The following is a 24,079-nucleotide window of genomic DNA, read 5'->3' on the forward strand; positions in this document are numbered from 1 at the left end:
CTGCGCTTAGATGGGGAGCCAAGCAGGGAGGGGGAAGGGTTTTGCTTTACTACTCACCCACTTAAATGCACACTTTTTCTTTGTGTGCTCTATACAAAGTTTGCTTGTGCTTAGAGGTCAATTTGAAGCATTTCTAAAGCATCGTCTTCCCTGCACATCTGGCAATGATACAGCTATGGTGCTGCAGTGAGCATTCACTGAGCAGTGTGATCGGTCTTCTTTCTCTTGCAAGTCAGACCTTGCCACAAACACAGAGTTTCTGTCTTGCCCAAGACAGAGTGTTGTCTTGTTATGAGGCTGTCATATACTGTGGATGGATGGTGGCACACAGTTTTAACCTTCTGAGGCTGGTGTCAAAAAAAGCTATGTGGCTAGATAGCAAAATACAAAAATGAGTAAATTTTCCCAATTGCTGCAGATAAGACAATGCCAGTTCTCCTCACAGAACAACTCTGCAAATGTAATTTATCCCTGGTTTGAGCAGCATTTCAAGCCCGGGGTTGGCAGCATATTTAATTCAAACAGCATTTCCTGTGGCATCAGTTTGCTTCCTTTATTTTTTTTTCCTAACCACTTAATGCAATGGGATTTACTGTAGCTGTGAGTGCCATAAAAGATAGTCAGAAGTGATTTAGAAATGCTTTTACATGTCTTTTTCCTGATGTGTTAATGAAAAGCATGTGTGCGTGGCTGACATGAGCATGTTTGAACAGGCATGGTGAGAATGGTACTGAGCTGAGACTCAGTGTCTCCTTGTGACTGCCTGGACATAACTGCTGTGGAACAGTGACCTCACTTGTGATAACAAACCTATCTCTTCACTTAGCCTGTGAAACAACAGCTTTGCATACACCAGACTGCGCAGGAATTGTCAGTGTCCTTTTCTAAAACTGGCCATGAACATACTTCACATCCAAGTTGTCCAGATGGAGAGTCAAGGACCAGATCTGGGAAGTAAGGAGCAGAGAGAGTATCAGGCAGGATTTGAGGGATGTTCCAGGAATGCTGATTCTGCTGACAGGCCCTAAGGATAACCCCACCATGACTCCCTCTCCATTTAAAAGTCTGTTAGGGGTGATGCAGCACAGAAAAGGCATATTGTATTTAGCTTTGCAGCAGCCATCCAATGAATAGGTGGTGCTCCTGGCATCTGTGAGGCTGGGAGCACACACCTCTCATGGCATTGCCTTCACACACACTCGTGTTTTGAGGAGAAGTAGTTTTTTGCTCTGTCAAAAAATGGAGAGGATTGATGTAGGGCAGCTGCTGGGCCTGCAGGGGGAAGAGAGTCCTTTTTCACCTCCATCCTGCAACCAGATTCTGTTTTCTCTCTGTTCTTGGAGGTGTTGTACATCTTCTGACTGTGTCATGGGGCATGTCAAACTTGTACCTTTAAGCTAGAGGAATTAAGAAATTGGACGGAGGAAGACATGTCGGACAGGGTTCTAGGCCTGGGATGTGAAGCAGCACAGTATAATGCAGACAGCATAGCTTTTGCACCCCCAAATAAATGCAAGGAACAAGAAAATTCTTCTTTCTTATACATTTTACTAGTTGTGTCACTGACAGGCACGTCAGATCTGTCATTTGCTAAGTTTTTTGCATTAACAGTAAAGTGACATAGTTTGTGATGCACTCAGAGCAGGTGATGCTCTGTACTCTGGGCAATAGAAATTAGGGAGATTAATGACAATACCGGTCTATTTGTAAAGTTGTGTATGTGTTGTATCCACATACAGTAGTCTAAGACACCTTACTTATGTAGCTTTATTTTAAGAGGAATTGAAGCAGTTGTTTTTCTTCATTGCCTTGTCAAATTTCATTTAAAAATTAAAAGTTGCACGTACTGTGCTTTTCATAAAACTTTTAAGAGCACTATCAGTCCTGCTTTTGTTTTCCTAGCAGCTGTGGTTAGAAGGCAGCCAGTTAAAAGTGTCAAACCTTCAGGAACCTGAGCTTGGGCACCATTCTGGCAGACACCAGCCTTGAGCTGAAATGCAGAGGTGTACTCCAGGTCGTGCTAAGATGTTGAGGCTAAGTGGCTTATGCACACGGAAAACTGTGGGGAAAAGGAAAAAAGATAAGAGATATCTGAAGAGCACACTCAGTTCATTTCTAATTTTTAGATTACGTCTTTAAAAAAAAAACGTATAAACAAAAAGGAAAAATGCTTTGTTTTATAAATGCAGAAATTGCAATGTATGTGCTTAATATGCTTAACCACCAACATGTTTTCCAGAGTAGCTGCATTACTTAGTGAAGGATGCTGTGGTGTAAGACCTCATAGAATCACAGAAACGTTCAGTCAGTGTAGATCTCACTTGTAACTCTGCATGTTCCAGTGCAGAGTGTATAGTGATGCTGGTTTTTGCTTTGACGTGCTGTGCTTTTGTTTGTGGTGATGATCTAATCTGGGAACATCATGTTTTACCTTGCAAATGTGATTAATTTAGAGGCAGAGTAAGGGAGGAAGTTAAGTCTTGGAAAGTACCCAACCTTTGAAATGGTTTGGATTTAAAGATGCACTTACAAGAAACAGTTCTACAAATATCTTCTTATTTTTTTTTTTTTTTTTTTTTTTTTTTGCAAATGCATGTAACATTGGTAAGCTGTGCTTGGAGCTCCACTGAACAAGAAAAACCCACATTAATGCCTTCTTTGCCTCAGCCTTTAATAGTAAGGGAAGTTGTTCCCTCTGTGTACAAACCCAGGAGTAGAGGAGCAGAATGAGGCTCCCGTGATCCAAGAGGAGGCGGTTAGAGACTTGCTTGCCCAGCTAGACACCCACAAGTCTGTGGGGCCGGATGAGATCCACCCAAGAGTATTGAAGGAGCTGGTGGATGTCCTTTCCAAACCCCTTTCCATCATCTTCCAACAGTCCTGGCTGACTGGGGAAGTTCCACTAGACTGGAGGCTGGCTGATGTTGTGCCCATCTACACAAAGGGTTGCAGGAAGGATCCAGGGAACTATAGGCCTGTCAGTTTGACCTCAGTGCCGATCTTGAGTGCTGTCATTAAGCACATGCAAGAGAACCGGCTGATCAGGCCCAGTCAACACAAGGTTCATGAAAGGCAGGTCTTGCCAAACTAACCTGATTGCCTTCTTTGAAAAAGTGACTCGACTACTGGATGAGGAAAAGGCTGTGAATGTGGTCTTCTTGGACTTCAGTAAAGCCTTTGACACAGTTTCTCAGAGCATTCTGCTTCAGAAGCTGCTAGCCTCTGGCCTGGAAGGGTGCACACTCTCCTGGGTTGAAAACTGGTTGGATGGCCGGGCCCAGAGAGTGGTGGTAAATGGAGTTAACTCCAGCTGGAGGCCAGTCACAAGTGGGGTTCCCCAGGGCTCAGTACTGGGTTCAGCTCTATTCAATGTCTTAATCAATGACCTGGATGAAGTCATTGAGTGCACCCTTAGCAAGTTTGCGGATGACACTAAGCTGGGTGGAAGCATGGATCTGATGGAGGGTAGGGAGGCTCTGCAGAAGGATCTGAACAGACTGGGCCACTGGGCTGAGACCAATGGCATGAGGTTTAACAAGGCCAAATGCCAGGTCCTGCACTTGGGCCACAACAACCCTGTGCAGTGTTACAGACTAGGAAAAGTCTGGCTAGAAAACTGCCTGGAGGAGAAGGACCTGGGGGTGTTGGTTGACGGCCAACTGAACATGCGCCAGCAGTGTGCCCAGGTGGCCGAGAAGGCCAATGGCATCTGCGTGGCCAGCAGGTCCAGGGAGGTTATTCTCCCTCTGTTCTCAGCATTGGTGAGGCCGCACCTCAAATACTGTGTTCAGTTCTGGACCCCTCACCACAAGAAGGATGTTGAGGCTCTGGAGCATGTCCAGAGAAGAGCAACGAAGCTGGTGAAGGGGGCTGGAGAACAAGTCTTATGAGGAGCGGCTGAGAGAGCTGGGGTTGTTTAGTCTGGAGAAGAGGAGGCTGAGGGGAAACCTTATTGCTCTCTACAACTACCTGAAAGGAGGTTGTAGAGAGGAGGGATCTGGCCTCTTCTGCTAAGTATCAGGGGACAGGACAATGGGGAATGGCCTCAAGCTCCACCAGGGGAGGTTCAGGCTGGACATCAAGAAAAAATTTTTCAGTGAAAGGGTCATTGGTCACTGGAACAGGCTGCCCAGGGAGGTGGTCGAGTCACCTTCCCTGGAGGTGTTTAAAGGATGGGTAGATGAGGTGCTGAGGGGCATGGTTTAGGGACTGTTAGGAATGGTTGGACTCGGTGATCCAGTGGGTCCTTTCCAACCTAGTGATTCAATGATTTAATATAATTTTCAACCCATCTCACTGTTTTGTGATACATTTTTGAAACTGTTTTCAAGGGAGTTGTAATGTTCAGAATCTTGAATCTTGTTTAAAATTTTGAGAGGGCAGTTCTGAACTAAGGGAAGAGTTGGCACCAGAACTGTAGGTGCATCAGACCAACCCTAGGGACAGGAATTAACTCATCCCTGACATTCTTCTTCTCTTTGAAATGGTAAGGGCTTTATTAGCTGTGTTTTGCCATTTGAATTTGTTGCTCAGTATGAGCAAGCAACTTTTGTTTTCACATGGGTGTGAGGCTGCTGTGTGTGAACTTTTTTTTTTTTTTTTTTTTTGCTGCACTGGGTGCATTTGAGACCATGTCTTGATTTAGGAAAATATTTGACCTCTACCCTGAAGTCAAGTACTTTTAGCATCTCCTGCAAAGCTCTCTGGAATGATAAAATGATGGTGAGAAGATTGTTGCCAAGAGTAGTGGTCTGTCAGCTGTACTGGCTGTAGGAATAGAAAACGAGAACACTAGAAGAGATAGTGGGACAGGACTCTGAAGCATTTGTTAGAAACACTGATTTACTGCATGGAAACAGTAACAGGCTAGTTTTCAGGGAAGTCTAACTAAAGCAATTGCACAGCATGATTTGGACAAATGACTTGTCTCTAAACAGGCATTGTAATTGGGAGTTTTTTTATCCTGACTTCTCATGCTTATTGGAATTAAATAGCTAAACAAAAATTACAGACCAATTGTTATTTTTGAAACAATGGTTTTTTTAGTTCTCTTTGCATTTTATCTGCAGAAAACCTACCAACTCAAGACTGGGCCTCTCCCTTCACAGGTGAACTAGCTACCACCTAACATGAAAATAATTACATCCACTGTGAAATCCAATTGAATCGAGTTCTTCAGAGAATATTAAGTGTAATGCTGTTTGCCAATTAGACTTTAATCAAATCAATTTTTAATTCCTTAATTAAAACCAACAACAACATATCTGGAGTTTTTAACCACAGAAACAAATGCTGGATTTCCTTTTTTAAAACGTATTATTCCAGGCAATTAACAGCAGTAATAGTTTGGGGAGATTTTCTTAAATGTGATACCTCTATCAGCATTGCAGATGTTAGACTTCCTGTATGAGAAATTTTCCGTGATTTTCTGGATAGGAAGGAACAGAGTAGCCCCTGGGACATGTGGCTGTCAAGAGATGGCACTGTGTTTCATTAAAGAAAAGCAGATGCAAAAGGGGTTTTAAATAATTTTTCATTTACCCATTTAACATGCTCTAGGTGTGGAACTTGTTTAACAAAAGTTCAGGAGCAAGTGAAATTTCAGATATGTACTGCAGTGATGTTAAGTTCTGCTATCTGAAGTGAATTCATCATCTGCTAAGTGAAAAACACTGTGGTGAAAAAGTCCATTGGTTTTGTTGGTTTTTTTGTGTCCTTGTGCAATAAATCCTGAATACTCAGCAAGGCCGCAGTATGTAATACATGCTGAAATGTAATGCTGCAGTCCCAATTACATGCTTTCTGTGATGAGATGGGAAACTTTCTGATGCACTAACGTGAGCTTTGGTGTACAAATCTTGCACAGAGCATGCTTTCTTGGAAGAGCAGGTTTGGTACGGAGCAATACCCTGGACTGAGTGAATCTGCTCAGACATCCTCTGTGCTTCTTCCAGTTTCAAACAAATTGCTTTTGGTGCAAAAAGGTAGATTTGGCATCCATGCTCAAGCGGCTCTGCTGATTTTGGGACACAGAGCACCCATAAACATGCTGTAGCTGGCAGGGGAAATCTGGTTTTATGGCATTTTTGTGTCTCAGGGGTGGCTGGGTGAATCTGGTCTGAAATGTTTAAGGTTCCTGTTGCCTCTTATGCCTCTTCTGTCTGTGTTGTGTTGCTGGGGAACATGTCTTAACTGCCGTGTATAAATTCATCACAGTATGCAATTGCAGCAGCAGCTCTTGGGAAATGGATGAAGTTCTTATTCACCCATGGTTTCTAACATCTCTGCTGCTGATTAATGTTTATAATGTTATAGGGATCATGGGGGAAAAATGTTTAAATATGTTTTTTTCTTCTCATATGAAGCAGATGGGAGAAACTTTCACTGGTAACTGAAGCTGACTTCACATATGCAGTCTGTGTAGCGGAGCTGTGCTTTGGGCATGCCTTTTCAAAGGGTGTCTGCTCTAAGTCTATCATGCAAGAGAAGAAAAAATTAATTATTAAAAAAAAATGTAATCAACTTCTGTCAAACTTAACTACAGTTGATCAAGATGCCAAACCTGACCAGCGGCTGCAGAGCCCAAAGGGTCTGATGGCTAGGGTGCTGGGAGGCTCTGGCTGGCGCAAGAGCTGTTCTTTCCCAAGAGAAGGGCAGAGTAATAGGCAGGTAAGGGCAGGCTCTGCCATGCCCCTGCCAGTAGAGCTGTTGCAGGGACCTGGCCCAGCTGAGCTCAGGAAAGCATCACTACCCTCCCCCAAGGTGCTTATAGTGTCTGTTTGCTTTCTGTCCCAGGGCCTCAGAACGGCTGGAATGACCCTCCTGCCCTGAACAGAGCTGCCAAGAAGAAGAAGGTACTCTTGGAAATCCTGTCTTGACATAGTTGAGTGCTGACCACTTGAAAAGCAGTAACTTAAGGTGCTCCTGGGAAATTTGTTGGCCGGAGAAGGAAAAAGAAGGGTTAGCAGCAAACAAAAGCCACACCTTGTGAGCAGAAATAGCCTTTATGCCTCTCCAATATACATCATCTCTCAAAAAAATATATATACCTCTGAAGAGGTGGTGGCTTTTTGCTCAAGTTGTGGTTGTTAATAACAACATTGATCTTGTTTTGAGGAAAGAATATGCCTCTGACCATTTTCATCTGCAGTAAAGCAAATTAGTTTTGCAGGAGACAATACTTAGCACAAAATTATGAGGCAGCACAAATTGTTAGAGATTACTGACTTTGCTGGAGCTGAAAGCAATTTATCCTGGTGTAAGGGTCTGACCCTGAGAGATCTGCTGAGACTAAGACATTTTTTGTGATGGAGACCATGTAATTTTGTAAAATGGATTTAGATTGCAGCAAGACAAAAAGTGGGGACACTTGGCATGGAGCAGAGTTAGTCTTTTCATCCTCTGTTGCTGCTGTATAGTCTTGTGTATCTCTGCAGCAGTCAGTGTCATCTGCTGCTCTCTGAGCCTGGTGCATTTTGAGAAGCAGGAGTCAGTCTGGAGCATGTGAAGTGTGGGGAGGGGAAAAAAAAAAGTTGGAGCAGGCAAGATAAGATCTGGGCAGAAGTTTCCCTTAGTCTTTTGGGTTTGGTCTCTACAGTTCAGGGGTTTTGCTACTGCTTTGTGTGTATGTTACAGCCAGAATTTCTGCCATGGCCAGGGTTTGAGGGTTGGCTCCCTTCTAAATGAAGAGTCATGTTTGTTGCATTCCCTATTCGGTATTTAACAAACCTCTGAGAAATATTTGTGTTTGTTTCCCTTATGCCCACTGTATGAGGGGGTGTTTAGGATATAAAATGACTCACCACACTGTAAGATAGAAGAACCATCTGGCATCTCAAGCCAGAACATAATTTGCAACTGTTTCCACCCAAGAACTTACCCAGCACTCAAAAGTTTATTGCTGTGATTCATTGCTTTTATTGCTGACTTGGCTGGATTTGGTATATTTTTCTTGCAGTCCCAAACCACTAGCTTAATTCTGGCACCATTCATTCAGGGTTCTGTAAGCTGTGCTTTCCATGCACACCCAAAGAAATGTGCACATTGCCATGGTGACTTTCTGTTGTTTGGATTCCTGTATGAAATGTAGCAGAGACCAATAGCTCATTTTGTTGTTTATTCCCTCTACCAAATGTTTCTGAAATGCCCCTGTGTAAAAGACTGGTATATGCTTAGGGATCAAACTGAAATGCACTCATACTCTCTTAGTACAAACTTGTTTGCCAGAAACTTGAAAGGTTTTTAGAAGCTTTACTGGCATGTGTTGCTAGCTGCGTCCTATGGACAAAAATGTATCCTTGAAAGTGAGGAATACATGTAGGTGTGGGTTAGTTTTCTTCAGTGCAATTCTTCTGTTAGTGCTGGTGTGCCAAACCTCTGTTTTGTGTCCTTAGCAGAGGGAGAGTGTCTCTGATTTGAGGTGGCTGTATTCACTCAGCTCTTGCGGCCATGTGCACACTGGGCAGGCTGTTCCTGCCCTGTGCAAGGAGGAAGATGGGCAGAGCGCACAGGACTGCAAATATTACTGCTTCAGGGCACTTCTTACCATGCAGCTGCAGCCAGCGGAATGGGTTTGTTTAGCCAGAGTGAAATCTTGTATTGCCTGCCCCAGTTATTTTTATGTTCTGGGGGCACTCTGCTTGGCAGAGGTCTTGATTGCTGTGGGCTGACAAGTCTGTAGGAGCTGGGTGTTGTGCTCTGCCTGTGACAGCCACAACAGTGTCAATGCACTGTTTGTTTTTTTCCCACAGGTCCCTGATAACTTCCTTCCTCCAGTTCCCATCACTTCGCCCATCATGAATCTGCTGGCAGATCCGCAGTCTCAGATGCAGCAGCCTCCAGCTCTGGCACAACCCTCATGTGCACCCAGCTTCCAGGCTCCGCACCTCCTCACGGAGCAGCCCATGCTGCAGAGTAGCTACCCGCCTGCTTCCCAGGCCCTAGGGCCCTGCATCATGCCACCTACTGTTTCCAAACCCAACACGGAGGGGGCCCCTGGGGCCCCAATTGGCAATACTATCCAGGTAACGTAGCCCCAGCACTGTATGGGTCGGGTTTGTACATCAGAGAAGCCTTGCAGGCTGGGATCCTGTTGGCCAGTCATTTCTTGTACCTCCAACATGTAATGTAGAATTTTCAGTCACTAGCTTTGTACCATGTTGGCTTTTTGCTGCTGTAACCTCCACCTCTTTTGCTACTGCCATCTCCCGCAATACCTCTCTACAGTTAATACTTTAGTCAGTATGGACCAGCAAGCTGCTTGCTTCTGCAACTTCACAGCTCTCCAGGGGGAGAGACAGCAGATACCCATAATATCTCCTCCACACATGCATGGGGGAGAAATAGGAGTTGGACTGAGCTGGCTAATGATGCTACTTGGTTTAGTTGAAAACAACCTGTGGTCACAATGACCTGGAAAAGCTTCACCTGTTCTTTGTTTCTCAGCATGTGCAGACGCTGCCAACAGAGAAGATTACCAAGAAGCCCATCCCTGAGGAGCACCTTATTTTGAAGACTACATTTGAAGCTCTTATCCAGAGGTGCCTGCTGTCGGCCTCTGATCCAGTAGGTCTCTGCTGTGTTCCTTGGGTACTCCTGTGTCTGCGTGAATGTGCTGGTACTTGCAGCACAGCTAGCCATCGTGGCCTCTCCTAAGATAGCTTTCTCCTTCTAAAGGCTGATTTGGGCCGCCACAAGCAACACATAGAAGAGCCATGTGCACATAAGATGTGGCAGTGGGGGCCCAGACCACAGCCCAGCTGCCTGAGCAATTCAACTCTGGCCTTACAACAATCAGCATGGGCAGAGCACTAACCCATTGCAGCCCCCTCTGCAGCTTTCTTCTAAGAACGAAGGTTGGAATTGATTACAGTTGAGTTTTTGATGTTGATATTTAAAAACAAGATAAATAATTTTAAAAATTATAAAAGCTTCAGAAGGGGCTGTCCTTCATTCTGTCAGGTGATCACTGTGGAGGCATGCCCTGTACATTTGCTTGACTACTTCATATAATTCAGAGAAGAAAGCAGCTGGTATTATACCAGGTCTGAGCTGAGGCTCACCTACATGAGTACATCTTGAATTTTGATCTGTGATTCATGATTTCTGATAACAAACTAATTTCAGAAGGAAACAACGGGTAGCAGAGATGGTTATGAGTTTAAACAGGACCACTGGAGTTTGATAAGAAAAATAATTTCTGTGGCAATCAGTAGTTTGTTAACAAGCCATCTGTCTGAAAACTTCTCATTTATTTCCAGTGGTCGGTAGATAACACACTTCCCCAAAGCTCAGATGCTGACTGTTCAGTTTATGCCTGCTGCATGCTGAAGGGTGGCTGATGAAAGACAGGCTGGTGGTGTGCAGAGAGCTTTGTGTATTTAACATGCTTGGTCAGCAGCACAGACTCACACTCCTGTTAGGGTGACTGGGAGCTGAGCTGTCCTACTGCTCTGTGGCAGTGGCTGTGGGATTTTATTGGGAATTCGATGTTAATTCTGTCTTAGGCTTACCGTACAATTTCAGCTGACTCTGTAGATTAGACTTCATGTTTGCATGTACATACTCCTTCTTTCCCCTGTGGGCGTAAGCCCACACCTTTACAGAAACTTTTTGAGGCTATAGACCTTCCTTTGGACAGACCTCATGAAGTTCAGTAGCATCTGATTGTTCAAAATCCTTTATTTAAGGGTTAGGCAGTAGAGTGCAGGAACAGAAGTTGTGTACTGCACAGGCCCTTTGACCTTGAGTGCCCTTCTCCCAAAAACACAAGGCAAAAGCATTCAGTTCACATCTGCACCCAAGGACTGCTTTTCTGCTCTGCCAACACATTTTGCTTGCTTCTTGTTAAGTCTCTCTGATTTTCTTAGGGAGAACAAGCATTTCAAGCACACAGTGCTGAGAAACACTGCCCCGAGTGGATACATCAGTTATTGTCAGAACAAATGCTACTTAGTCAGAACAACACCACTTAGTTATTACATTTTGAAGGGGAAAATGGGAAGCATAGTTTGTACTTCTTCCACCTAGTTTCCTTTGGCTGGGGAAATATCTTGCTGTTTACTAAACACAATTTATTTGTCTTTGCCCTGATTGGCCATCTGTACAATGAAAATAGCATGCACACCTTCACAGATTTTGAAGAAAATATTTTGAAGTTGTGTATCTGAGTTAGACAGTCCAAAAGAATTAGCCAGTGTCTTATCTGCTCCTCCTAGGGTACTTTTTCCTTACTTGTTTCAGTTCTTTGACAGCATAACTGCTGCTGAGGAGTTTTGTATGCACAGCCCAAGATCCACGTGCTGTGTTCTCCTTTATGCTCTTTGCCATCCAAACAGCTTTCCCTAATTTCTAGCAGAGCAGGCAGCCACCAGACTGTCTTTACCTCTGAGCTAGAGCATTCTCATAGGCTTTGTGTAATATCTCTGGGCAGCTGTTTAATCCAGGGAAACTCTTCCTGATGCTAGGGAAAATGGAACTATTCTAAGTGAAGATGGATTGATGTGCATACTGAGTTAGGGGGGAGGTTCCATTACTCTTGTGTACTGATGCTATTTCTACTGCTGTTGATCACCCTCTTTTTTGTACTTCTGTAATTATAATCTTGATGCTTTATTATTATGGATTAAAATCTTCAGTTTCTGTAGCTGTTGGATTTTTTTTTTTAAAAAAAAAAAAGTGGATAAAAATGCATTACTCCAGCAGCTGCTGTGGCACTCCTGGTGGAATATACTGGAGTTGTTTTAAGAGCCTTTGGCAAAACAATTCCAGATATATCAGGGGGTGGTTTAGTCTATATAAAATTATGGAAGCACAAAGGATCTGTAAGGAAAATTTGAGAGTTTGGGTTAGACTATTTTTCTGCTAGCAGTAAACACTTTAGTAACTCCTAGTTTTACTAATTGCATAGTATAAAATATAATTTCGATTTGCCATAAATTATGACCAAATTGTACTTAGATTTAAACTTCAGTGACTGTATGTGCCTTTAAGGTCTCATTGATATTACTGAATACTTGATTCCAGTAATAACTTTATTGACCTATCATTATGCTTTGCCAGTAAACCGTAGGGAAAAAAAACTTGTGCTGCAACTCAGAGTTCCGTCACTTTCTGTAACAGCTATACCAGTGGGTTTTGGATGCATCTCTGCAGTTAACTATTTCCTGTCACTAACTAGAGTGGTTGCATGTGGAGAACTACAGTCACATCATGTGGTTTTCCTAGCAAAATCAGGGGAGAAAAGTACAGAGCAAATAATTAAAATGATGTCTTGGGAAAATGTTGAGAAATAAATTTCATGTTAGGCATGGACCTCTTTGCAGTGATATCAAATCAGTATGGTGTTCTTAAAATCACTGTTTCAAAGTATTTATTTCTTTTGCAGCAAACCAAGAGGAAACTAGATGATGCAAATAAGCGCCTGGAGTTTCTATACGACAAACTTAGGGAACAGACAGTAAGTTCTGGTTTATATTTTATGTTTTTTTCCAACATCAAATATTGCTGGTATGGCCAAGAACTTCATCAGTGGTGTGGAATCCTCTGTAATATGTAGTGGGTGCTGCTTCTTCGTTTAGAAGCATGCTTCAAATCCATTTATTGCATGTTTTCATGCATTTCCCAGAAATGACTAGGTACAGCGTTTGGCTCCAAGTGCCTATGCAGACTTTACAGTGTTTTAAGGTTATGTTATGTATTTTATGGTGCTGTGCTGGGACCGTACTCAGACAAGGAGCAGTGCTCCTTGCAGTAGACACTGGGTGAATGAACCAGGAGGGCCCTTGTCCCCATCTACTGGGCAGAGTGAGCCAACACACAGCAAGATCCCTTGCTCCCAGGGAAGTGAAACACAACTTGGAGTCAAAAAAACCCTCAGATCACAGAATCACAGAATCACAAGGTTGGAAAGGACCCATTGGATCATCGAGTCCAACCATTCCTAACACTCCCTAAACCATGTCCCTAAGCACTTCATCCACCCGTTCCTTAAACACCTCCAGGGAAGGCGACTCGACCACCTCCCTGGGCAGCCTGTTCCAGTAGCCAATGACTCTTACTGTGAAGAATTTTTTTCTGATATCCAACCTGAACCTCCCCTGACGGAGCTTCAGGCCATTCCCTCTTGTCCTGTCCTCTGTCACTTGGGAGAAGAGGCCAGCTCCCTCCTCTCCACAACCTCCTTTCAGGTAGTTGTAGAGAGTAATAAGGTCTCCCCTCAGCCTCCTCTTCTCCAGGCTAAACAACCCCAGCTCTCTCAGCCGCTCCTCATAAGACTTGTTCTCCAGCCCCCTCACCAGCTTTGTTGCTCTTCTCTGGACACGCTCCAGAGCCTCAACATCCTTCTTGTGGTGAGGGGCCCAGAACTGAACACAGTACTCAAGGTGCGGTCTCACCAGTGCTGAGTACAGAGGGAGAATAACCTCCCTGGACCTGCTGGTGACCCCATTTCTGATACAAGCCAAGATGCCGTTGGCCTTCTTGGCCACCTGGGCACACTGCTGGCTCATGTTCAGTCGGCTGTCAACCAGCACCCCTAGGTCCTTCTCTTCCGTGCAGCTCTCCAGCCATTCTTCCCCCAGTCTGTAGCGCTGCATAGGGTTGTTGTGCCCCAAGTGCAGGACCCGGCATTTGGCCTTGTTAAACCTCATCCCATTGGTCTCGGCCCAGCAGTCCAGCCTGTTCAGATCCCTTTGCAGAGCCTCCCTACCCTCCAGCAGGTCGACACTTCCTCCCAGCTTAGTGTCATCTGCAAACTTGCTAAGGGTGCACTCGATGCCTTCATCCAGGTCATTGATAAAGACATTGAACAGAGCTGGACCCAGTACTGAGCCCTGAGGAACTCCACTTGTGACTGGCCTCCAGCTGGAGTTAACTCCGTTGACCACCACTCTCTGGGCCCGGCCATCCAACCAGTTTTCAACCCAGGAGAGTGTGCGCCTGTCCAGGCCAGAGGCTGACAGTTTCTGCAGCAGAATGCTGTGAGAAACTGTGTCAAAGGCTTTACTGAAGTCCAAGAAGACTACATCCACAGCCTTTCCCCCATCCAGTAGTTGAGTGATTTTGTCATAGAAGGTGATCAGGTTAGTTTGGCAAGATCTGCCTTTTGTAAACCCATGTTGACTGGGCCTGATCACCCGGTTCTCTGTTGAAGGCTCTCTGACTTCAGTTGAAGACAGAAGTACAAGTACTTTTGAAGAGCTGGTAATTTTTGCAAAGCTTTCCAGAAGGTCTGTGGTAGAATAAAGAACTGGACTTAGATCTCTTAGTACCTTAGGACTAGAATGGTCATTGTTAGGCTGTCTTTGCCGAGCAATTAACTGTACCCCTAAGTAGGTTTTTCACGTGCCACAGTCTGTCACATCAGGTCTTCTACCTCAGGAAACTGCATCCAGGTGCTGGCAGTGAAGGCTTGCCAGCTTTGTAGTGCTGCAGAGAAGGTATGTTCTGGTTGAAGACTGCTGTTAGACTTTCCAGTAACTTCCCAGTGTGGTGCAGCTTTGAAGATTGCTATCTTTAAAGGAAGAACCTAACTGCTGCACATTCCTGAGGGCCAAATGTTGCACTTGGGATTTCTGTTTTTCTAGCACTAGCATACGCACTGCTTCTATTTTCTGCTGACTTGCCTTGTGTGGCTTCCTTGCAGCTCTCTCCAGCCATCATTAGTGGTTTGCACAACATTGTGAAGAGCATTGAAACTCGCAACTACCAGGAAGGACTGAACATCCACACACACATAGTCAGCACCAGCAACTTCAGTGAGACCTCTGCTTTCATGCCTGTTCTGAAAGTTGTCCTTACCCAGGCCAATAAGCTGGGTGTCTGAAGTAACCCTGCATTTGCAAAGCCTTGATGGTTGCTTTTCCAAAGAAGTGCATTTCTACAAGAAACATGTAGGAAATGGACCAAATTGCTAGTCCTTACGGCATGTCTCAGTAGAGCGCTGACAAATGGCATTGCACTCTCCCTGCAAAATACTTAATTCTAGGAGGGCTATGGAGCCCTGGTGCTTTTCTGTTTATTTTAATCCTTTACCCATCCCTAATGATTCTTGTCTACAAATAGTATATTTAACAGATGATGCCCCATATTGTCAGTTTTTAGATGCATGCTATACTGCTAAAAAGTGGCTTTTAGTAACAGGTCTATGTGTTAAAACAACAACATAGGCTGTGTATCAGACCTTAATACCCCTTCCACCTCACTGTTCTTCATCCACCAGATTAAAGAGTCTGATCATATTACAAGTGTATTTTGTCTTTTATTTTATGAAACTGCTTGCAGTTGTGTAGTTACAATTTACGTGTTAAATGGTTTAATTTTTTTAATTTGGGGCAGATAAGCAAAATAAAAGCTAATGTGATATTTTCAATAAATATTAATTTATTAAAATGTGTCTTTATGAGCTGCAGCTTAGAAATTTTGAACCCTGAGTACAGTGGATCAGTTTTCTATTGCTTCCTAGGTGTGAGGCTATCGTTTTCTCCATGCTCATCACTAGAAGCTCTATACTAAGAGATTGGTGTTCCAAAAAAGGTTTATCAAGGATTCAGAATACATCTGTATGTATTTTTAAAAGCTAAGAGTAGAAATAATAAGTGATTTAAGCCACCCATACTTAGGCACAGATACTTTGTGTGTAAACAGGGTGCAAATTGTTTCTTGGAGTCCTCTGAACCTGGAGACTCCTGCCTGTGCTGTGCTGCTTACCACGGGGAGGACATACTGTGCTGTGAAACTGAGCAGTTTTGCCTGAACTACCTAAAATATTGGTTCCTGTGGAATGTAGATTTGGCAAGAAATATTATGAATAGCAATGAAAATCATTGCTGACTTCTGTGACTTAAACTGATCATGGGTTACAGATTTGTCAGGCAAAACAGTTCCATTCCTCTGATAAAATGGAGCTTAATTTTGTTTCCTTTCCAGCATTTTTTGACTTCATAAGCTTTTATAATTGGTGAACATAAAGCATCAGCAATTACTCAGTTTTCTTCCCCTTGATCTAGTTTATGGACTTCTAAGCAGTGTTCCAAGTAGATTGTATTCTGCCTCTGTCATTTGGAAGGTTTGTAAGTACCCTTTATTCATCCATGCCCTTAATAAAAGCACCTTGCCTAGCAGGCCTAGGTGTTGGCTTGATCACATGAAAATGTGAAGTATGTTCATGCTGCCAGAAGCTGGTAATAAGGAAATAGCAGTCCACCTCTTGGGGAAAAACATTCAGTTTACCAGCCCCACTCCTTATTGCTGGGAACATGGTATCTAGGAAATATTTCACAGCCCCTCCTGACATGGATGAGAATTCAGACATCTTAATACCCCACGTTCTCAGTAGACTGCTGCATTGAACTCCAGTATACATGCCTCATTTGGAGCAAACTGGGCAGAGAAATACAGACCCTTGTCTATAGATTCAAGGTGGGAAATAATCTTAAAAGAAGGAACACATTCAGAAGTAAATAAGAATGAAAAAAAAAATCAGTAGGGTGAAAAGCAGGTGTGCTGGGCTGGCCTGCCTGACATTTCTGTGATATACTGGTTCAGCATAGAAAGGAAAGCAAAAGAGAATCTCTCTACCTCAGGACTGAACTGGTAGATGGGAGGTGCTGTGAGAAGGCTAGAAAGGAAATTCAGAAGCTGGCCTTATGCATGCTCTTACTGAGTGTTTTTGGGAGTACTCCTGAACAAGAATCAGGAGTGATGGCAAGTAGCACTCATGAAGGACATGCAGACAGTCCACACTTTGTTTGTGAAGCTGGCTGTTTTGGGCAGTAACAACTGGGGAGTAATAGCAGGAGCAGTGTGGCATGCCCTTTGATACGTGCAGTGTTCAGAGTTGTGGGCAAAAGTATTGCTGTAACTTGGAAACTTGTAAGCTGGGAATAAGAACAACAGCAGGACCTGAGATGATAAGCTCGGAACAGCTCCCAGTATAACGCGGCTTTGTAAAAGCCAAGGAACATTTAATGGCATTGCACAATCCTTCATTAGACTTCCTTCCATGTAAAAGCACATGCAAAGAGAGAAAGGACTTGGTGAGGCAGGCAGATGTGAGGGACATGTTTGCTTAATGGGAAGAGACTAAATAAAACATCCTTGTTCATCTAGCGAAGACCAGAAGGGAATCAGGTTGATTGGAACTAAAGGGCAGTGTTAGCATGAGAACAAATGTGGTATAAGCAGGCCATGAATAAGCTTGGTCTGGAAACTGAGGTGGTCTAAAATGACTATCATTTTGATAGTATCTTTAGGTACTGTGATGTTGCATTACCAACCTGGACACTGCATCAGCAATGGAATAATCTTGCTCTCCTTGATGAAAGCAAAGCTGTCCTCCACGTCAGCCATCCTTAGAATCTCAGGACTGGAAAACTACACTACCCAAGTAAGTAACAGGAATGAATACAAAAATCTGCTTCTCCCCTAAGAGCAGCTGAGATGAACAATAACAGTTAATCAGTTACGCTGCCATCTGTTCATATCTTCAAGAATCCCAAGCAATTATCCACCTGTCTGATGTTATAAATGAAAATGGCTGTCCTTGTTTACAGAAGGCAATGAAGCCCTGCCAATTTATACTAGTAAAAGAATTTGACCCCAAATGGCCTAATTTTGATCTCACTGAGTGTGAAAAGATTTATACCATGGTTAACACCAGCCAAGCTGCTCCTCTTTGTGCCCCCTCCCCCTAAAGCTGCAGGATTATAAGAAAACAGGATGGAAGTAATCTGTGCCAGCATGAGTGTTGTCCAATGGCAGCTGACGTGAGGAGGTATCCTGCTACTTGGGCTATCACCACTATGGAAAACCACCAGTAGGACTGGTGGGAAGAGGCAGAGGCAAATAGATGAGGATGTATGAGGGGCAGTACTACAGAGCAGGCTGACTATGGGCAGAACATCTAAGTATTTTAATCAAAACCTATTTCTGTTTGTAAAGCTCTGTAATAGATTTCCCTTGGGTTTACTGGCAGAAGTCCAAGGTCAGCATTAGACATGAATGTTGGAGATTGTCTTTTAATCACTGCAGCATTTCTACGCTGTGCAATGTTTATATCAGATTTGTTCTGTCTTATGCCTTTTGGATGACATAGTTCCCTAACATACGGATTGGGGATGTGGATTTACTGTTTAGTAACCACATTTTCTCTATCCAGAATGGAGCATATGCTAGACTGACTAGGCTATTGAGAGAGGACAGAGGGGGTCTGACTGCTATAACTGTTTTGCCCCAAAACTATGGAGGGGAGGGAGGCATGTTTTTGGAAGCATGGCAGAGACAACATGCAGAGCAGTGGCACTGGCCCCCGTATTCCTGAAAGCTCCCCTAAGCTTCATTCTCACCCTCATCACCATGAGGTTCTTTGCTTCAGCAGCAACAAACCTCACCATGTCATTAGCCTGGCTGGAGATTCTGAGAGGGGGAAAAAAAGGAGCCCCTGGGTCTGATATTTCCTTCCCCTGTTCCCCCCAATCATATCTGCAATCCTGCATGGCTCCGCACCTGTAAGGGTTCACTGTTTTAAGCAGTGTTAAGCATCCATTGCGAAGACAGCGCAGCATGTATAAAGCCAAACATAGCTCATGGCTAAAGGGAAAAACAGGCTTAGTATGGCCAAACATCTGCCACCAACTGATTCTGCCTCCCTGCATGGGATGCTGGGCATCCCATTGATGTCTGGGGCCAGGCTGAGTCATTCAGCTCTGATCAAAAGCCAAAGCCACTGTCAGAGTATACTGAGGAGTGTAATAAGTAATGTACTGATGCCATGAACGGTTGCAATGTGTCCAATCTTAAATGGGAAAGGTCAGAGTAATCTATAGGCTTTGACTGCCTGTATGCCGAGTTGCTCAGTCCCCTGTTTCCTCTGCTGGTCCTGCAGATTAGACAGATACATCACCAAATGGCCAGGCAGGATGTATGGATACATTGCATGGCTACATTTAATGCAGCTCTCCCTCAAAAGAGGATAAACCAATTAAAATTCCCACAGCTTTACAGCTGAAAATTTAATAAGAGAGTCTAATTAGAGACAGTTTATTAAGAAGCACCTGAAAAAAGCAACTGCAGTTGACCTCACCAGTAACTCCACACAAGGAAGATTTCTTGGGAACCTGCTCCTCAACTTCTTTGCCAATTACACGAGAAGCATTTCAATACATAAACATTGAGAATGTATTTCTTAGGCCTCTGATGTTTTAGAGTTAGTTTCCTTCATGAGGCCTTCATTGGAACAATGCTTCGGGGTCATTACTACTTTTTTTTTATGGCAAGAGAAAAGGGAAGAAAAAGAAAAAGCTGCTCTGGTCAACATTTTAAATAGCTCTGTGCTGAAATATGACAGTAACAGACAGCAGTAGCATTAAAACAATACCCACCGGGTGCTTATGAATCATTTGCTCCGTTTCATCATTGCTGCCCTCCTTCTTCCAGGTGCAGAATTCTAGAAGAATGTTTAAAATACATAATAAACAATCTTGGGTTTAATTATATAGCCTTTGCTAATTCACTTGCCTCAGGACAAGTAATTAATTAGCACAGCAGACTAACGCGCTTTATACCAACATCACTCACATAGCCACTCTCCTCCAAGTCTAGGCCCATGTCCCTAGAAATTGCCCATCAGGAGCTGAGGAGTTGTGCTGCGACAGGAGCAGTTTGGGCTGGAGGTGAGCTGGTGACTGCCTGACTTCCCCTGCCACACTGCTCTCAAACTCTGACAAGAGCACCCCTCTGAGCTCCTTTGTGCAGCCTTCTGAAACCTGAAAGAGGTAGTTCTTTCAGGTCAAATAATTAAGGAAGGACAAGTAAATTCTGGAGCTATACGTCAGAGATAAGATTTTGCTATGTTTCTTAAATAGTTGTGATAATAAAAAACTAAAATTCAAGACAGTTTGAGAGTACTGTCCCAGCCTACCTCACCTCAGTAAGGCAAAAGCGTCTAGTCTCATGTTATTTGGCAGAAAAGCATTTTGGTGCGATGGGCATCACCCTGACAGCTGCTGCTGCCCACCTGTGCACTGCCACGTAGAGCACAGCACAAAAGGTGAGGGTTGGTTGTAGGTTCAAATGCAGCAGCAGCACTTAGATCCCTGCAAGTCCACAACATTTTCAACCAGAATAGGGAGCCTCATAAGATTTAGGTCCTTTGCCCTTTGTTCCTGCATTTGTTATCTGACACACAGTTGTGTTTGCAGACAGTAACCTGTAACCTGCTTCCTCCAGCAATACAGAAGTGTCTTTGTGGCATAGAGATGCCTGTCCCCATCAGAAGTAGGAAGTTGCCAGTGAGATATTCACAGATTCATCTCATCTCACCTCAGTGTAGATGATGGATGAGGCCTCTCTCGCTGGTAAGGCTGCAAGAGGATGTATGCTCACCCTATTAGTGCACTGAAGCAATAGTTGAAGCCTGTGCCTGCCTATCAAGCAACCTGGTACAGCATTTCAGGCAGGTTCTGTCCCAGGGGGAATCACAAGCTTGCATGCTGCCTGCAAGCAGATTTGAGCCCATAGTCCAGTCTTCTCACTCATCAGTGAGATTTGAGCAAGAGCTGTGCTGAGACAGACGAGAGTAAGACTCATTTGAAGTTAGCTTATAAGAGCATCAAGGGTTATGTACAGGTTACCCAGGACACAGCTAAATGTCAGGTGCCTCTTTCACCTGCACAGAAAAGGCATTATTGCAGCAGAGGAGGCTAAACTCAGTGAGCAGATATATGCACACACACAAGTGGGAAGTCCAGGTGAGATTGCCTGCAAAGGTAAGATGAGCAGAGGGGAGGGAGGCTATAATCTTTCTTTCCGAACACTGCCTTGAGTTCTCATTTCCAGCATGTCTGCAGTCACTACACCTTCACCATTAAGTGCAGCAGACCAAAACAAGCAGTTTCCAGATTTTCAGATTTGCACATCCTTCACTTTTAGACATATGAACCGTAGACTGTTTACTGAAAAAATCTTCTTTTGCATTTACTATTTCAGTTGCAGCTTCTCAGGTTTCTTCTCTTGGTCACTCTGGCTCACTGAATGTTTTCAGATAATACTTTTTACCACAAGAAATAGAAGTGAGACTTGCAAAGTTTTTCTTGGTTATTTTTGCATCTCAGTACTAGCAAGATCTCATCCCAGCAGTCCAGATCTCTCTCTGTGGCACGTAGTTCTGATATCACCATCTAACCAGGTGGCTTTTTAAAAGGGAGGAGATGTTCTCACAGCATCACATCCCAAAATGTGCTGCTGCCCACTGCAGCAATCCTGGGACAAATGTTGATGCTGTCACTGAAGTGCAGCTGCCTGAGTGGTGACTTCTTGGGTCAAGGGAACAGTAATGACACTGTGCAACAAGACTATCAAAGGGGAGACTTTTGCGTGGCTTGGGCTTCATCTGCTCCTTCACTGAGATCACCAACTGCATAAGCAGTAGGGACAACTCCTCTGGTCCCATGTGGGCTGGATACAAGACAATGTCCCCTCTCCAGTTTTGCTGCTGCATTTGACAAACTTTCTCTGCACAAAACTGTCTTTGCTAGGACACATGCGTGAGGCCGCCTTCTTCATGGAAGTTACCTGACACTGTTACCCTAAGCATCAGCCCTCCCTGCATCCAGAGGACATCTGGTCACAAAAGAGCATTTTTCATGTCATCTTTGTTCACCTGCTTTCCATGCTGTGTTGGCTACTGTGTAAGGAAATTGCTATGAACTAGAGATAAAGGTAGGATATGAAAGTTCACAGTATCGTGTGCAAAGCTAACATCGCACTAATACACAATGGTGGCAAAGAGAGCCTTTACAGATGCATTCATCAGTGACTCAAATTAGTTGGAAATCTTGTAAAGCAGTTTCTATATGTGTTTGCCTATGCTAGGGTGGCAGAAATGCTTGTAGAAGGCAGCCGCTAGGTTTCAGTGCCATTTGCACTTGTGTGAGCATACAAGACCAACATCTATTCCACATCCCGCTTAAGAGCCTGCAGAAGCCAGGAGAGGACAAATACTTTCATCCTGTCTTTCCAAAGAAACGTGCTCCCTAGTCTCGATATTTCCTTGCTGCCTGGTTGCACTTCCATTTCACCCACCCCAAGCCCTGACCTTCCTCCATTAAAAACTCAGGACAGCATACCCGCACAAGTTGCGGTGTGCAGAAGAGGAGAGCCTGGGCTATGAACTATGCTTCTCCTCCCAATGGTGCCTGCAACACCTGGGGACCAGCCCGTGTGTAAGGGATTGCGGCTTCTTTCTGCTTCAGGCACTGAGAGATGGAAAAGTCCTTAAAGGGCAGAGCCATCTCTCCTGCCCACCTCCAAAATCATACGGCATAGTGCTAAAATGACAGTATCACAGATTAAATTGATAGTAGGTACACTTGAACTTAGTCTAACAGTTGACCTGGGGCACCTGGAGGAAGTCAGAGCACGAAAACACAGTGCGAGTTAAATCATCCTCTTCTGCGATCCTGGCACAGCGATGAAAGACATTGTAAGCAATAAATCGTGGAAAAGCCAGCCTCAGCCAGGGCGGATGACTGCCGACATGCCTGTGTCTCTCCCTCTTCTCCCTCCTGTCCTCCGAGAAACATTCGAAACTAACCGAAACGCATTACAGGCAGTTTTATCCGGACATACACCCGGTTCACACCTAATGACTTACTCGCCAGGCGCTTCCCGTCCCGCGGCGGGATCTGCCTCACTGGTCACGACGAGCCTCCGCCCGCGCACCTGGATCACCCTTCGGCACCGGCACACGGAGGTCGCCGCTGACCATCCCCGCCTCGGGCGCCTCTCGCCTCGCACAGCCGTAGCCCCCCAAAGCGGCGACCCCGGCGGGCGGGGCGGGCAGCGGCTGTCGCTCTGCGCGCGCGGCCCCGCCCCGCGCGGTACGGCGCGGGCGCTGCGCGACGCCGCGGCCCTGCCGACCCCGAGCCGCCCGCCGGCCGCGCTGCGCAGAGGGTCCTGCCGCCCCTGGAGACATGACCGGGCTGCGGCGGGCGGTGGGCGGCGAGGCGGGCCGCGGGCAGGCCATCGTCTGGCGCAACGTGGTGCTGATGGCGCTGCTGCACCTGGGCGCCGTCTACGCGCTCAGCCTGGTGCCGCGGGCGCAGCTCCTCACCCTGCTCTGGGGTGAGTGGGGGCGGCTTCGGGGAGAGCGGCCGCGGCGCGTTCGGGTACGGGTCCCCGTGTTCACGCGGCCGCGGGTAGTTCCGGCGGAGACCCGCTGCCCTCGCACCCCGGGGACGGGGGCACCGCGGTTGCAGTAGAAACGGGGGGCGCTCTTCCTCCGGTTACATTTATTAAGGGTATTTAGTTTAAAAAATAAAAAAGTCTAGCAGCTGATGTTTCGGTTTAAAAGTGTTATGGAGAACGCGTTGGTCTTCGCTTTGCTGCTTCATCTCGTTACTTTACCAACACCCACGCCATTCTACTGCTGTTATGAGTAGAAAATCGCCTCTTCCTTTGTCTCTCGAGCAAGGTGATGCGTCTCATTAGGGAGGATTTAAAACTCGAGGAGGAGCTGTAAAATGCTGGCAAGGAGAAGCAAAGCCCATCTGAGGTGAGGTGGCTTGCTGCATCTGTGTTCTTTCTAGCCGTGGAAAGGTGAGGAGTCAGTTTAAGAGAGAAAGCGTGAAATATAGAGCCCTTCTGTCCTACAGTGAGGTTCTCTTTTTCTCTCCAGAAGAACAGTGCTAGGAAAAGAGCTACACCGAAGCACTGTAGTATCGTGCGAGGTTTCTGAGGCTCAAATGGTGGATGTCAGCATCATCCTTCACCGGGCAGAATTGTGTGTGGAGTCGTGAAAGTGTGGGTGGCCAAGAGGATGACAACTTGAATGCTACTTACAGTTGGTGCAATGTTTTGTGTAAAAACCTGTTTTGGAGAGCTGTTGTATAAACTAAGAATGCAGTGGTCTGGGACTCTTGTATGCAAATAGAAGAAAGAAGGATCTCTGCTATCAGGAATTCAGCCAGGGAGTTCGTGTTGTTAGGCTGCAATCGGTGCTTTTGAAGTGACTCTCAAAGAGTCCTAGCCAAATACTTAAGAAATCGGGTTTATTTCTTCTGGTTAAGTAATTCTGTATCTG

General features: G+C 45.0%; 2 protein-coding genes and 1 long non-coding RNA gene across 19 annotated transcripts in view; 2 read left to right on the forward strand and 1 right to left on the reverse strand.

Annotated features, from left to right (window-relative positions):
• The window catches only part of SEC31A (SEC31 homolog A, COPII coat complex component), a 49,347-nt gene extending 33,992 nt beyond the window's left edge, over positions 1 to 15,355 (forward strand). For 4 of the 16 annotated variants that reach the window (XM_054066385.1, XM_054066376.1, XM_054066380.1 and 1 more), the window contains 6 exons: positions 5,070 to 5,108; positions 6,796 to 6,854; positions 8,751 to 9,023; positions 9,445 to 9,564; positions 12,386 to 12,457; positions 14,645 to 15,355. In XM_054066385.1, the coding sequence (XP_053922360.1) occupies positions 5,070 to 5,108; positions 6,796 to 6,854; positions 8,751 to 9,023; positions 9,445 to 9,564; positions 12,386 to 12,457; positions 14,645 to 14,824 (743 nt within the window). In that variant the 3' untranslated portion in view covers positions 14,825 to 15,355. Of the gene's footprint in view, positions 1 to 5,069; positions 5,109 to 6,795; positions 6,855 to 8,750; positions 9,024 to 9,444; positions 9,569 to 12,385; positions 12,458 to 14,644 lie in introns of all 16 variants that reach the window. The other 12 variants (XM_054066378.1, XM_054066381.1, XM_054066384.1 and 9 more) reach the window with 6 other exon arrangements.
• Positions 5 to 22,864, reverse strand: LOC128852181 (uncharacterized). Its single transcript, XR_008449874.1, has 3 exons — positions 22,652 to 22,864; positions 19,380 to 19,444; positions 5 to 2,059 (listed from the first exon to the last, which is right to left on the reverse strand). It is a non-coding gene; the product is annotated as an uncharacterized LOC128852181 (long non-coding RNA).
• SCD5 (stearoyl-CoA desaturase 5) overlaps positions 22,856 to 24,079 on the forward strand; it is a 31,231-nt gene continuing 30,007 nt past the window's right edge. For both annotated transcript variants that reach the window (XM_054066402.1, XM_054066403.1), the window contains exon 1: positions 22,856 to 23,121. In XM_054066402.1, coding sequence (XP_053922377.1) covers positions 22,971 to 23,121 — 151 coding nt within the window. In that variant the 5' untranslated portion in view covers positions 22,856 to 22,970. The remainder of the gene's footprint in view (positions 23,122 to 24,079) is intronic.

This window comes from Cuculus canorus, chromosome 4 (assembly GCF_017976375.1).
Source record: "Cuculus canorus isolate bCucCan1 chromosome 4, bCucCan1.pri, whole genome shotgun sequence".
Taxonomy (NCBI): Eukaryota; Metazoa; Chordata; class Aves; order Cuculiformes; family Cuculidae; genus Cuculus; species Cuculus canorus.